The 15,003-nt window shown below is 43.4% G+C and overlaps 1 protein-coding gene across 1 annotated transcript in view; it reads right to left on the bottom strand.

The window, feature by feature from the left end:
- Positions 1-2,407: 2,407 nt before the first annotated feature.
- JMJD4 (jumonji domain containing 4) overlaps positions 2,408-15,003 on the bottom strand; it is a 391,572-nt gene continuing 378,976 nt past the window's right edge. Inside the window, exon 6 of the mRNA XM_069647083.1 lies at positions 2,408-3,245. Within this exon, the coding sequence (XP_069503184.1) occupies positions 2,931-3,245 (315 nt within the window). The 3' untranslated portion in view covers positions 2,408-2,930. The remainder of the gene's footprint in view (positions 3,246-15,003) is intronic.

Here is a 15,003-nt window from a genome sequence, read left to right as displayed (position 1 = left end):
ACAAGAATGGTTTCTGTTGGGTGGGTCCATGACTTAGTCTCTTCCAACTACAACCATGCACTGCAGAAATGAAATTAAAATCTACATGTAATCCCTGTAGGAATGTTGGAACAATGAGTTACTTGTGCAGTCACATTCTCAATAGACTGTATTCAATAACAACACCCATCCTTCAACTGCCACTAGTTTGTGATTCGGTATAAACCTTCAGTGAAGACTGCACAAAAAGAAAGAAAGTATAGTACAGAGACCCTGCACTTTATACATACGCCCTAAATAAGCTGAATCGTTTTGCCACGAGGTGTAAACATGCATCCTAAGGTGAGGCACAAAGGTATGTAAGGAGTTGCAGGAGCAGTATGTCGTGTACCACCTACCCCCAAAAGCCAAAGTTCCCTGGACACACATTTTATTTTGCCCAGGCACAAACTGGTCACCTGGAACAGGCATTTAAAGGGATAAATACAATATTTGAAGAGTGCCAGTATTCCACTGGTAGTGCAGTTATTAACTGCATTAACTTTACTATTAAATTAACAATGAATTGTCAGACTACGTTGTGGTCTACAATTCAGATTGCTAATAAGCAGGGGGCGGGGTCAAATGAGTCATCCAAGGCCCTTCTAGGGGACTCATTTTGCACCTGCAGAGAAGCCCGGTCTGTTTTGCTGCTGCTATGGCCTGACCAACCAATCTATCACAAGCAATGCTGCTGCTGGAGCAATATATTCAAACCCGTTGGAAGTGTAAATGTATGCAAACTAAATGAGTAAATGCACCCTAAAATTAGACTAACAAATAATAAAAACAAATCAAGACAAAGAACTACAAGCACAATATATGAAAAACAGACTAAGCGTGTACCCTTGGAAACAAGCCAAGCATTATTTAGCTGTATGGCAAAGGGGCACATATGGAAAAATAGTGAAGACACATTTCCAGAAAATGTGTTCATGTGATTTGGATCCCCCCTGAGAAATAGAAATGTTACACAAGTCACATCGGAATATACATGGGTCTTGCACAGGCCTGGATGATCAAGAATGATGATAACTTAAAGGAAAACCTGCACAACATGGTAGTCCATGAAACTCCCATATAAAAGAAATTAAAACCTCCGTCTGGCATTGATGTACAGGGCCCTGAGCCGGTTCTGTTAGCACCCCTAACTGAGGAACAGAACCAATGGTGTCTCCTCTCTTGTTCCAGGAAGGAACATTAAAGGCTCAAGGCCCGTGCAGAACCAGAGGCAGTCAGTCTGAGGACGAAACCCAGTGGCCTGAGCTGCAGCACTGAGGAGCGGACGGCTCTCTTCCAGGACGAGCCTGGAGGCAGGACCACATTGTTGATGTGGTGGGCGGAGAAAACTGGAGGCATGCAGAACACTGCAGAGTCCAGGAGACAGGCAGAGAGCTCGAAGACGGCCAAGGAAAAAACAAGCCAACCCCAAAGTGGCCCGCTGATGTACAGCAGTTCCGATGCCAAAGTACTCTCGGTACAGACGGGAGGAACTGAGGGAGGAGACCCGGCCACAAAGACATCAGAGTTGTGGTTGCCCAAAGAAGCTGCTTTCCCTGAAGAGCACCACCACAGGAAAACAGGTATGCAGCAAAACAGAAGGGCTGCAAGTCACGGAGGAAGCCCAAGAGCAGCTAACACAGGGTGTACCCCACGAAGGGGTGAAAGCAACTTGAAAATAGGACAGCCTGAGAGACCAGAAAGCCCTCAAGGGGCTGACACAGATTACACCAAGAGCTGGTGACAGCAACCTGAGAATCAGATGGCTTCAGAGGCCAGAAAGCCCACAAGGGGCCGACACAGACACTACCTCACAAAGGGGAGAAAGTAAGATGATACCCAAACAACCGGAGAGGCCGGAAAGCCCATCAGGGGGTGATCCGGAGACAACCTCATGAGGAAGAGAATGGCAAACAGTGTCCAGACGAAAGGCCATGTAGCCCAAGCCAGGCTAAAAGTTGGGAGAAACCAGAGAAGGCTAAAAGACACAACAGGGGTAAACCAGAGACTGAATATGAAAACACAGCAAGCAGGGCTCCCCAATAATGTGGTTGTGACCAGGAACAGGTTTAGAAACCCAGCTACTCTAATACCAATGTAGAAAGGAACATTTTGAACTGATACAAGAACCTGTATGGGGGTCCCGAGCAACCATCTCTAGGAAGAGAGAAAGACTTGAAGGACCCAATTCTGAAAACTATCAATAGATCGGGACATGAGAGAGCACTACAGACACAAGTGGGTGGGGTAAGAACCCAGCTAACAGAAGGCAAGTAGAGTGGAAACCAACTTGTTTAGGCAAAGGTTGTATTGTTTAGTTTATTAGAGATAGGGATAGAACGTAGGTTAGGATAGGTTTGGACAGAGGACAGAATTTATGTGAGACACCTTGACAAGCACCAGTTTATTATTTTCTTTGAAGTTAGGGAAACCCATCCAATGCTCTATATGCATAACATTTAGAAACATTCAATGAAATACAGTATTTAAAAGAAGAAAAAACTGGTGCACTTTTTCTGTCTGAAACAGCATGATCATTCATATTACAGTTGACGTTTGGCATCGTCTGAACATCAATGCTAACTGAACACTTAAATAAAAACCTTAAAAAGAAATGAGGGGCAATTAAACTGCACGAAATATTTTTAGAACAATGACAAGTAGTTTGTAACACACGCCTTGTACCTTCAATTAAATATCTTCTTTCTTGAGGATGTGTGCAGTTTTGCAAATAAACATTTAATTTCTTAACCCATCCTTTTGTTTCATTTACATATTTACTAGTGAGCCACATGGAAAACATAAATGCACCGTATTTGTCTCCTACGTGTGCACTGCCTCTATCAAGCACAGCAGATGCCAGTTAGAAACATTGTAGAAGATGTAGTTCTAAAAAAATTCAAAATAATCACTTATTTCACCGAACTGAGAACTCCCTTCAAATGGTTTAGTAGTTCCGCAGGAGGGGGAGAAAATGATTCTATGCCCAGTTTTCGGAAGTCGAGGTTAGTCAACAATGCAGCAATCACATCTACTACCCTTTGCAGGTCAAACACTGCATGGTATGGTCCTAGATTTGAACTTGCTGGCTCAGATGAAATAAGTGGGAAAGCCTCGCCCTTGTTCTTCAAAGGATTCTGCAGTACTTGAATCCTATTTTCTGCAATGGTCTTGAGGAAGGTATAGAACTCCTTATAGTCAATGCCCGTGCAAGACTTCATGATTATCTGGGAAAAAGAAGAGAGGTAGTTAATAGAAGGCATCACATTCATGTAAGCGTGGCACATATTGGTGCTAAAAAGATGCGTTACTATGTACACAAGCAGAGAGGAGAGTCAGGGTGACAAAAACATACAAACTGAATTCACATACAGGGAAATGAGCACCATAACATATTGACTCATCTGATTTTAGTAAGAATACAAAGTAGTTTAGGTTGCCATTTCCTTCCCTAGAACATTCAAAGGCAAATTTGAATTCAAAGCAAAAACTACTTTTAAATATATATTAAGTTGATGCAGATGTGTGAACAATCCTTACTTGATTCAAGGAATGAGAGGTTTGTGGTCAATGAGATATATAATGATCTCTGTAAGGCCATCGTTCCATTTATTACTGGACAGTGTACCCACCCAGAATAGGTCGGAACACAAATCGTAATTCCTGGGGTGATGCTGATTGTAGAGTAGCCAAAGAGCGATTGAAAAACCATTAGCTGATAGTACTTTAGTTAATATAATGTAATGAAGGTGCTGATTCAGCGCCAGACAGGGGGGCGCACCTACCAATTGAGGTAATAAGCGTGATAGGCTGGGACACCTCCTAGGGGGGAAATAAAGGGGGACTGTGGGAGTTATAGCTGGCCTTTGGATTAGGCCTGGTAGGGAACAAGAGGGCGGGGGACACTTTGTTTATAACACAACATCGACACAAAGAACGTGTATGCATAAGTACGAGAAAAGTGAAACCACCGGTAAGCGCACTCTATGGGGGTGCCACAGGTTGAGCCTCACTCTGAAGACCCACTTCGAATACATGACGCGTGCAGCATGGTGAAGGCAGGGGGGACGCTGAAATCAGGCCGCGTGTCTTCAGTAGACTGTAGTCGCTAAAACAGCACTGGGTGATGTAATCAAGATCGATGTGCCAGTCCCACTGTTGCTCGTAGGAGCTGCGGAAGCCAACCTGATCCAGAGAAGCACTTGCATGACACCAAGGCAACTTTAAATTGCCCTTAGGCCAACATGTATGGGAATTACCACTCGAGAGTGCTTCATTGTGTTTCCAGAATGATGGTCCAGTGAAGGTTGGAGAGAATAAAGGATGCAAGGGAATATTGAAGATACCAGGCATGAAGGTCGGTATCACAGTGCTAATTGACTAACTACTGGGCCTGCAGGACCAAGGCATACATGCAAATGATGCAGAATTGGCGAGGAATATGCTCTCTAGTACAGCTGAACACACCAGCATTAGTAGTACCTCAGAAGGAAATACAAGTAAACAGGTTCCCTAAGATGGATGATCATCAGAGGAAGAAGAGATCTGCAGAGCTGACGAGAGTAAAGAGAGAAATCTAGTCATCGAAAATGGAAGCTGCGCTGGATGCAATACTACTAGAACATAGGCTGTTCATCAGGAACGAGATGCTCTTTGTGTCCATTGTTCCAGCGGTTCAAGCTAATGTGAATGCCAAGTGGCTCCAGATCACGCAATGGGAGTTGATGGAGATGATAAACTCAACCGTTAAGGGGTTCAACGCAATCAAAGAAAAATGGAGAGCTGTCAGATTAATGGCCCTACAGAACCGATACGTTCTAGACCTTCTCACAGCTATGGAAGGAGGCGTTTGTGCCAGGATCAGGCCTTCCTAATGTACATATATACCTACGCATGATGAAGAAAATGAGACCCTAACAGAAGCTATCACTTAACTATCAAACCTGCATGCTAAAATGGAGGTAGAGACAAATGCTATAGGACAAGACGACGACTGCTGTCATACATCTTTTCCTGTATACCATCATGGGTGGCCAACGGACTGAAAGTACTGATGGCAGCATTGCTACCAGTGTTATTTGCCTTTTGTGTCATCAGAGTAGCAATATCACAATGCAGGAAGACTACTGAAAAAACTATACGGATGAAGGGATCACTGGACTTGGAGACGGAAGAAGATGAGGAAACAGACACATAATTTGCTGAAGTCACAGCTGACACATTGTCCTCTCTTCCCATCAGGCACAGTGTTCGCGTTTCCTTCCAATTCACGTGACTATTGGGGAAAATGGGTATGGTGCACCCCTGATTGAGATCGCAACTATATGACCTGGAGTTTGGAGGACCATGAAAAGTATCATGGGCATCTAAGAGGAGTAACACAGGTCTTGGTCCCGAAACTGTACGTGAATAGCGAGGGTCGTTTGGGGAGTGTGGCCGACTTGTCGATCAGAGGGGGGATTGAGGGAGACCCTCGTGACCCCACCCAACTCGCAACCCAAAGGCAGAGAAATTAGTGATGCACATGACTCCTAGGTCCTTCTTCGCCATCGTTGAAGTATCGCAGATGTGAGAAAGCTATTTGCTCAGACAGCCATTTAAAACATACCCAACTAACAATATGGAGAAGCTACAGTTGTCATTGATCGAACACATTGACTGACTAACCTCGAAGAAGCTGATGACTTCACCACAGACATGATAGAGATGCGTTAGACATGAAGCATATAGGCATCTATGCACAAAGCTAAGCAGATACTTGGGTCACATTTCTCTTATATACGAAGCACATGCTTATGACTCTTATAGTTAGAGGATCGACACATTTACCCAAGTATATCTTCAGCTATTTGGGAACAGCAAGACAGCAAGAATACGTACAACTAGCTTGCTCATGCTTAATTGTGACTAACATGGACGGCCATAAAGCAAAGATGGAAGCCATAGGTGCACTGAAGTGAATGGGTAAGGCAAGACGAACTTCAGAATACAGGGAGAGGCCGATAGCCTGATTCTGTTAAAAGCAGACAGACAGAGCTTCCAGCGCAGACACAGTGCACAGCCTCACCCACCAAGACTCAGGCAGATGTCGCAAGAACACCAGTACATTCTGCAAGCAGAGATCAAGTGTCTTCTACAGAAAGGTGCAATCTCATAAGGTAAACAAGGGTATCTATTCAGTGTACTTCCTAGGTCCAAAAAAAGGATTTAATCATGTGCCCTATGTAAGACCTGCGTCGAGCCAACACATACGTCAAACCACAAACGTTTCAAATGACAACTCTTCAAGAGGTATTCTCTCTCTTAAAAGATGGAGATTGCATGAGAACATTGAATATGAAAGATACATACTTTCATATTTCAATGTTGCCAGCGCACAGAAAGTATTTATGCTTCCAGTTAGGGAACACTTGCTGCCAGTTCAAAGTGCCCCCCTTCGGCATTTAATCAACACCAAGGGTGTTCACCAAGGTACTGGCAGTAGTGGCGGCACACTTTCAACGGCAATCTATCCCATTGTACCCTTATCTGGAGGACTGGCTCATAGCAGGAGACACACCACAGATGTGTCAACAGAACACTCATGCCACAATCAACCTTTTGGTTTTTACGATTGGGGTTCCCAATCAACGAGAGAAAATCTAGGCTCGTTCCCAGCCAAGTAAAACAATTCCTCTGCACATTACTTCAAACCCAAGAGGTTTGTTTTCCCATTCAACGAAAGAGTATAAAACATGCTGTTTCAAAGACCTCATTATGTGGCCGGTTGTCAGGGATGAGGTCTTCCTGCACATACCTTGTCCCACATGCACGTCTACGCATGCACCCAGTGCACGAGTGGCTAGCGAAACAATGGTCTCAAGCAAGGGGTCAATAGGTCAATCTAGGGGTCATTTCAGAGTCACTAGTACAAACACTGCAGTGGTGGCCGAAAGAAAATATGTTGAATTGAAAACCCTTTCACAATCCAGAAGTGCAGGCCACTCTTAAGAACAGACGCCTCACTCTCAGGTTGGGGAGCACATCATCTCCACCAAACTGCTCACGGCGTGTGGACACAAGAAGTAGCAAGCCAAAAAAATCACATTTACCTACTAGAGATGCTAGCAGTCTTGAAAGTGCTTCAACCTTTTCAACATCAGCTAGCGGGGAAAACAGTTCTTGTGCTCACAGACAGCACCGCAGCCATGCTCTATATAAACAAGCAGGACGTAACACACTCTCGAAGTCTGTCCAAATTAGCTCAAAAGATCTGGAACTGGTCTCTCTGCCACACCATATTCCTCCTATCTCAACATGTTCCAGGGGAACACAACTCTCTGGCAGACAACTTAAACAGAAGTTTACAAATGCCCGCAGAACACGAGTGGCAAATACACACAGATAATTTACACAACATCTTCACACAATGGGCGCAATCAGACAGATCTCTTTGCAACACATGGGAACGCACATTGCCCAGACTACGCATCCAGGTATCCCCAAACGGGGTTCAAGTGGAATGCTCTGTGGATGAATTGGTCTGGGAGATTTGCGTACGCTTTTCCCCCCCAACACCACTTCTGAACAAAGTAATCAGGAATATGCCCCAGGAACAAGTCACTTTTATCCTGATAGCACCAATGTGGGCATGGCAGCCATGGTTTTCACACCTGATCATGATGTCCCTCTGTACAAGTCAAACTATCGTGCCTTTCCAACATGCTATCTCAATATCAAGGGACAACACTCCATCCATGCCCACAAACACTGAACTTGGCAGCTTGGCTCCTGAAGTCAGAGTTTGGGCATGTAAACCTGCCACAAAAATGTATGGACATCTTAAGGGAAGTGCATAAACCTAATACAAGACACTGCTATTTCAACAAGTGGAAACGCTTTGTCATTTGGTGCAAAACACGCTGCATCAATTGACTGCTCACCTTCATATATAGTACTCTTATCTGCTTTACCTCTTGGACTCAGTCTTTAATTCCCTTCAAGTTCATTTAGCAGCTCTATCAGCATACAACACCTCTCATACCAAAATGTCATGGTAGAAGATGCCTTTAGTTAGGCATTTATGGAAGGGGTTAAAAGACTAACCCCCCCCCCCCCCAATTTCAAATCCAACTCCTGGATGGGACCTAAATGTTGTACTTTCTAAACTCATGGGTCCCACTTTTGAGCCAATGCATAAAACCAGTCTTAGAAGGGTCAGTGAACTGCAAGTCCTCTCAGTTCAAGATCGTTTTGCTATTATTCATAAAGACAAAGTGGTTCTTAGAACACACCCATGTTGTTCTCTGAAATGTATATCAAAGTTCCATCTTAACCAATCCATAGAACTTCCAGCCTTCTTTCAGAACCCAACTAATTCAGCAGAGAAAAGCCGCTATACAGTAGATGTTAGGAGAGCAGTAATGTACTACCAAAACAAGACAAAACCACTAAGGAAAACAGATCAGTTCCTTGTTTCCATAACCACCGGTAGAGAAGGGGATCCGTATCTAAAACAGCTATTTTTAAATGGATTGTCAAATGCATCCAAATGTGTAATTCTATGGCCAAGAAAACTTTACTGTTCACACCCAGAGCACACTCAACTTGAGGCAGAGGGGCTACTCTGGCCTTTATTGCAAATGTACCTTTAGATGCAATTTTCACAGCAGCTACTTGTAGCTCAATTCACACCTTCACACAGAATTACTGCTTAGATGCACATTCAAGGAGTGATTCACAGGTGGGTCAGGCAGTGTTTAAACATTGGATTGCCACTGTACCTTCCAACAACCCACCACCTTCTATAGGTACTGCGCGCTAGTCTATGCAAAGCATGTGATTCTAAGCAGATCGACAAGCCTCTGAAGGCATACATTACTTAATATAATCTTATTTCTGATGGTTTTATCTGCTTAGATTCACGTTTGCCCTCCCTTCCTCCCCTCTTGGTGCTGAAGGCACTTAGAAGTATTACACCTTTTCTTTACTTTCCTGTACTCATGCATACACATGCTCCCACATGTCAGAAACAAAACAATTGAGGGACCTCAAAGCGTGAAGGGCCATGGGTACAATACACGTCACAATAGGGATATAACTGCTTGTATGTTTCTCAGAATTTAAAATGTTATTAAAAGAAAAAGATGCAAATACATCCTTGCTAAGCCTACTCTATCAGGGAGCTCCCTACCTAATCTAAGAACTAAGGGAATCACTCCTAACAGAAACAAACTGGCTCTCACACTGAACAACAAAAACATATAAAGTAAATGAACAACATCGTAAATGAATGAATAATAAACAACCAGTAACCATGGATGACCTGTCCTGTCAATTTCCCCAAATGTTCAAACCAAAAAATAAAATCTTGAACCAGTTCATGTAAGTTCCAAATGAAACAAAAGTTCACCAAACAAAAATCCACTGGTAACAAACAGTTCTTCAGCTTCCAGTTGAAAATATCCCTTTCCAATGTGTTGCCAAGGAAATAGCACCAATGGTAATCCTGGATGTCTTCCTTCCTAGATTTCTTTGTTACAATTCAGAAAATAGATTAGCCACTTCTTCTTTTACAATTCTACAAATGTTCATAACCTCTGCAGTACAGTTGGTATAATCGTCAGGATGCTTTTTCTTGGGTTGTTCTCCTCTTAACAACCACCCTACTACTACTGTTACTCTGGAGACCGACTCCTTGGTTCTACAGTGTGCAACTACCTCAACCAACTTCAATGTGACTTCTACGGACAGTCTTATAGACAACCACAGTTCTGGTACTTCTGCTTTAACTTTATATATGATGATGGTTAGGCATTTTAAAGACAGGACACTTCGATCTCTACGGGTAGGCAAGGAATGTTTCTCTGTTCCACCAAAAGGGCCGCCTCTTTGCCTCTTTAGTTTACCTTAGTGCCACAAGGATAAACTGCCTCTGCTTCCAGACAGACTTTCTCCCCACGTCAACAAACTCAGCATTACAGGTTATTTGTTTAATCTTCTTACAAGCTCCCAGCTCCCTTCCCCAGCTTTGTATACAACGTCTTGGTTCCAGTAGCTACCTTGAAGCTGTACTGCCACACTACCAACTTCAGATAGCAATGTCACAGTTGTATCAGAGGACACTGGACCGTTAACAACTTCGCCCGTGAAGTAGATTGCTTTAAACAGAGCTGTCTTCACTATAGAAAGGGGTTGCATCTTGGCTTGGGTACTGTTGTACTCCTTATTAATACAACAATTTATGCTTTTAAAGAATATTCATTCTTAGCGTTACAAGGTTCAGTTATAAATAACCAATTAGAACAACAAGGAGATACTTTCTACTCCAGTTGGGAATTGTAATTGATCACACACAACCTTCCTTTGAAAATGTTCCCCCTTTTAATTGGAGACTCGCGACCACTCCGGTAATATTTAAACATTCAACAAGGGGAAATTAAAGGCTTTTCTTCATATACGAGCACTATAGCTTTTACTCAAACTGCGCGTGATACATTTACATTGTAAATAACAGCTTTCACAACAGAAAAACATCTACTACTCGCTTCCACTTTGGAGCTGGTAACAGTCACCGGCAAGAGTTCAAGAGTGAACCTGAGTGAACCTGAACGCCAAACTTAGGGACCGGTTCGGGAACACTGCAGTTGCGGGTTACTTCAACTTCCGACTTCTTTTTTTCCTTTTTAAAAAAATGTTTTTTTTTAAATTGATTTAGCTGAATTTAATCAACTTTTTTAATCAACCATTTAACATAATAAACAGGAAAAAGACATCAACATAATGAGGAATATCAAACCCTCTAACTGTAAAGGTGATGCATGCCCAGCCACCATCATCAAGGACTGTACTGAAGCGCTAGCTCCCTTCCTGACAGCCTTTGTCAATGCCTCCTTTGCCACCGGGAAAGTCCCCGCCTCACTCAAGGAAGCCTGGGTCCGCCCTCTCTTAAAAAAAAACAACTCTCGACCCCACATCCCCTAACAACTATAGACCCATCACCACTGTCCCATTCCTCCTCAAAATACTGGACAAAGCTGCCTACCTGCAGGCTCAGCACTTCATTGAAGAGAACAAACTCCTGGGACTCCGTCAATCTGGTTTCCGCCCTAGACACGGGACTGAAACCGCCCTACTTGACCTGAAAAACCAGATGGACGATGCCAGAGACATGGGCAAACCTACACTTCTCTTACTTCTTGACCTTTCCGCGGCCTTCGATCTTGTAGATCACGACGTCCTATGCCACCACCTCTCCTCCACTGCCAAGTTCTCCCCTGATGCCACTGCATGGATGCATGGATCACCTCCTTCCTACAAGACAAAACCATGCAAGTATTCTCTGACCTAGCCTCCGCCTCACCCACCTTCATACTCTGTGGTGAGCCCCAAGGCTCTTGCCTCTCCCCCACCCTTTACAACATCTTCACATGACCCCTCTTCCTCATCCTCGACGCTATGGGTATTTCCTACACCAACTACGCTGACGATAACCAGATCCTCCTCACCCTCACTGGTAACTACGACACTGACTCCTTGACCCTTAACAACCTCTACGACACCATCCAAGCCCGGATGGCAGACAATGGACTATGCCTCAACTCTGATAAGACCGAACACCTCCTGATAGGTTCCCCCGACACGCTAAAAAATCTAGACTCCCAATTCAGTCACTTCACCATCGACACCATCAAAATACCTGTCTCAGACTCAGTCAAAACTCTTGGAGTCTATTTGGATTCCAACCTATCCATAGACAGACAAGTCAACGCAATAGCCCCCCCAGCTGCATATCACGCTAAACTAATCAATGCAGTCAGGCCCTTTCTCTCCAAAGAGAACTGCACAAACATAGCCAGAGCCATCACTGGCTCCAGGCTAGACTACTGCAATGTACTCTTTCTAGGAAATTCCAATAAAAACCTGGAAAGTCTACAAGTCATACAGAATAGTGCTCTCCGTGCAGCCCAAGGCATTGCTAAAAGAGAACACATCTCAGAGGCCAGAAAACTAGCACACTGGCTCCCAATAAAGGAAATAATCTTCTTCAAAGCTCTGACACTGACCCACAAGTGCATTCACCTCACTGCCCCAGTTTACCTCTCACAAAGGATCCACCCCGTCTCCTCTACAAGGCCAACCAGATCACCCTATACCAACATGCTCTATGTGCCACTAGTAAAAAGAGCCAGAGCGGGTGGTTCCAGCTTCCCATTTCTTGCACCCACACACTGGAATGCCCTACCTCCCACAATCCCGGTGAGGCCTCCCTCATCGCTTTCTGTAAAGCTATGAAAACCATCCTCTTCACATAAGGTCCCTCGTATCAGCATGAATACTATACATATGACCCATTGCATAAGCTGTAATGTAATGACCAACTGCATAAACTGTAAGTATAGAATTATGTCTGTAGTATTTATAATGTACCAACAACTGCTACCATTCCTTTACCTCTGTAACTAAGATCTTACAAGTAACAGCGCCTCAATGCCCCTGGGCTGTCTGCGCGCTATATAAATATAAATAAAAATAAATAAATAATCTCATCAAACAATCATAAAAACCTGACTACGTATCTCACATATCATACTGCATTTAAAAACGTTATAATCAAGAAATATCAAAATATACAGATTTGAACATACATATTTGTTTTTAGTCTCAACAAGATACTGAAGACGTTACACTATTATTCCTTTAATGATATTTTGACATTTGCTCACCAAGAAAAATTAGTATTTTTATTATCTAATCACTGTGATTTCTGCAAAATGTTGTCCCCTGGTTTAACAACCGCACAGAACTACAGTCTTAAGATTCCTCTTGTTACAGTACATTCTAGATTTCTCAATTGAAATTCATGACAATACGACATTGAATGCAACTAATTTGAAGACAAATGTACTCATCTTCTGCTCTGAGAGCCATGTACAGACAGGTCCTAACACAACCATGATTAGTTTCATAGATTCTTTCCGATATCGTCTTTAGCCAATTGGTACAATTTACAGTTCCAGATCAAAAGATGCATTTCCAATTGCCAAATAACTACCAAACAAGTACAATTTACATCTGATCATTTTCCAATTCAATGGTATTGTCCAAAGCTAATGCTGCCAAAAGTTGATCAATGTCCACCTGAGATTAGGATCCAAATCTCCAAGGTACTTATAGGTTCTAGCAAAGAACTTCTGCCTTTCTGGTGTAAGGGCTAGACAGTAGATTATAAAATGCTGTAGTGTTTCTTTACTGGTCGAATCACCACAGTAGGGACAAATGTTTTGTTCTGCATGGATTATTTTTCAGTTAGCCAATACGTCTCAAGTCAGCCAGCCATAAATTGAGTCTGAGTCTCAAGATAGATGATATGATTACATAATAAGTTTCCATCACCCAACACTTTTTTCCCTGAATGGATTGCCTGCGAAACCCTTGCAATTCAAGCACAATCTCCTTGTCTCTATCCAGTCTGCCAGATATATTTTCCGTTTAGCCCTGTCTGGATACGTGACAAGGACTCCAAAAGTGACTTCTGCACTATCTAATATTAAATAAATACCTTGTGTTCATACTTCAACAAAGGTGTGGTGAGAGAAGAATACATAATTAGACCGTGCTTTGAGTAGAATATTCAAGTCAGTTGATTTGAGACATTTCCTAAATAGTGCACAAAGTCGTCAATGATATAATGCACTGAACGAAATGAGCCCCAGTGTCATCCATACTAGGCTGGATGCTAAGCTGGCTTCTAATGCTTCCTTGAGATCTCCTTCTAAGAGTCCAAATGTTTTTTTAGCAAACAACATTTCACACTGAGAACGGCTGCCAGACCGTTCTATTCATGATACAGACTATTTGGAAGGTTCCCATGGAGATGGTGTTAGCATTAGGAAACGTTGTTCTCGTGACCCGCAAGTTAGTTTGATAACGTGTTTGGGGGCATTTGTGTTTCATTCATAAGCCTGGCTGAGATAGGAATCCAGTGCTTCTGATTATAGTTTCAATCAAGGCTCCAGTTGTTTTTTCCACTCTTCTATGGGAAATAACTTTTCTTGCTCAGGTTGATTCTGAGCCTTTAGCTGCTAGTTCCGCAGCGCATTCTTCGCAGGTGATTTCCAGCACAACCTGCCTACCAGCCGCTCGGAGCGCGATTCTGTTCGGCATTCCAATTCAGCTCAGCTGTTTCCCCAGTTGCATGCGCAGCCTCCAACTCATCCTGCCTTCCAGCCGCTCGGAGCGCAAAGCCTGTTCAGCGTTCCAGTTCAGCTTCCTTTTCAGCCGTACAGAGTACGTGGCTAACTTCGCATCAATCCAGCTGAAGAGAGCACGTGGCTTCGGCGTCCTTTCCTCTTCAGATACCGCGGCTGCCATCTACTTGCTTGCTTTAAGGTAAACTTGCCTCTATTACTATCAGCATTAACACCCGATGTTCTGAATATCCTCGCCAGTCATGCTGTCTCTATCAACTAGAGGGAATCAGACTGTTTTCCTTCAAGTGCCTACGTTATAACTGCTATAAATCACTCTACTGCAACTGCTGCTTTCATTCCTCATTGGGATCTTGCTCCTATCATTTGCAACTCTGCACTAACATCCAGTGCACAAGACTTGCTGATTTGTGGTGCACCAACCCGACTCCAGTGCGTCCCTCATGCCATTCGCGATATAGTCCCTCACTAACCACCCTTCCTTATTTTTGTTTCCTTGGATTCACCCTGCTCTTCGAGGACTTAGCATTTCCATTCTCAGGTATGAAATGCATATCATTGGTTACTTACTTAGATTGGGTTATCTGGTTAGAGTGCATTACTAAGTCCCTTCCTCTTATTGTAGGAGAAGATTCAAACCAAGACCCATCCACAGCACCTGCAGCTCCTAAACTCTGGCATTCCCTGTAATAGGGAATGCCACGCCCTTCCCAGTGATCCACTGCACTAGCTTTGGGGTTCTTCCAGCTAGTGGGGTTGGTTATTGATAAGGTCTTATTACTACGAAGGGTTGTAC

This window comes from Ambystoma mexicanum, chromosome 2q (genome assembly GCF_040938575.1).
Source record: "Ambystoma mexicanum isolate Mex_15411 chromosome 2q, UKY_AmexF1_1, whole genome shotgun sequence".
NCBI classification, from domain to species: Eukaryota; Metazoa; Chordata; class Amphibia; order Caudata; family Ambystomatidae; genus Ambystoma; species Ambystoma mexicanum.
This window is presented reverse-complemented; position numbering and strand designations above follow the sequence as displayed.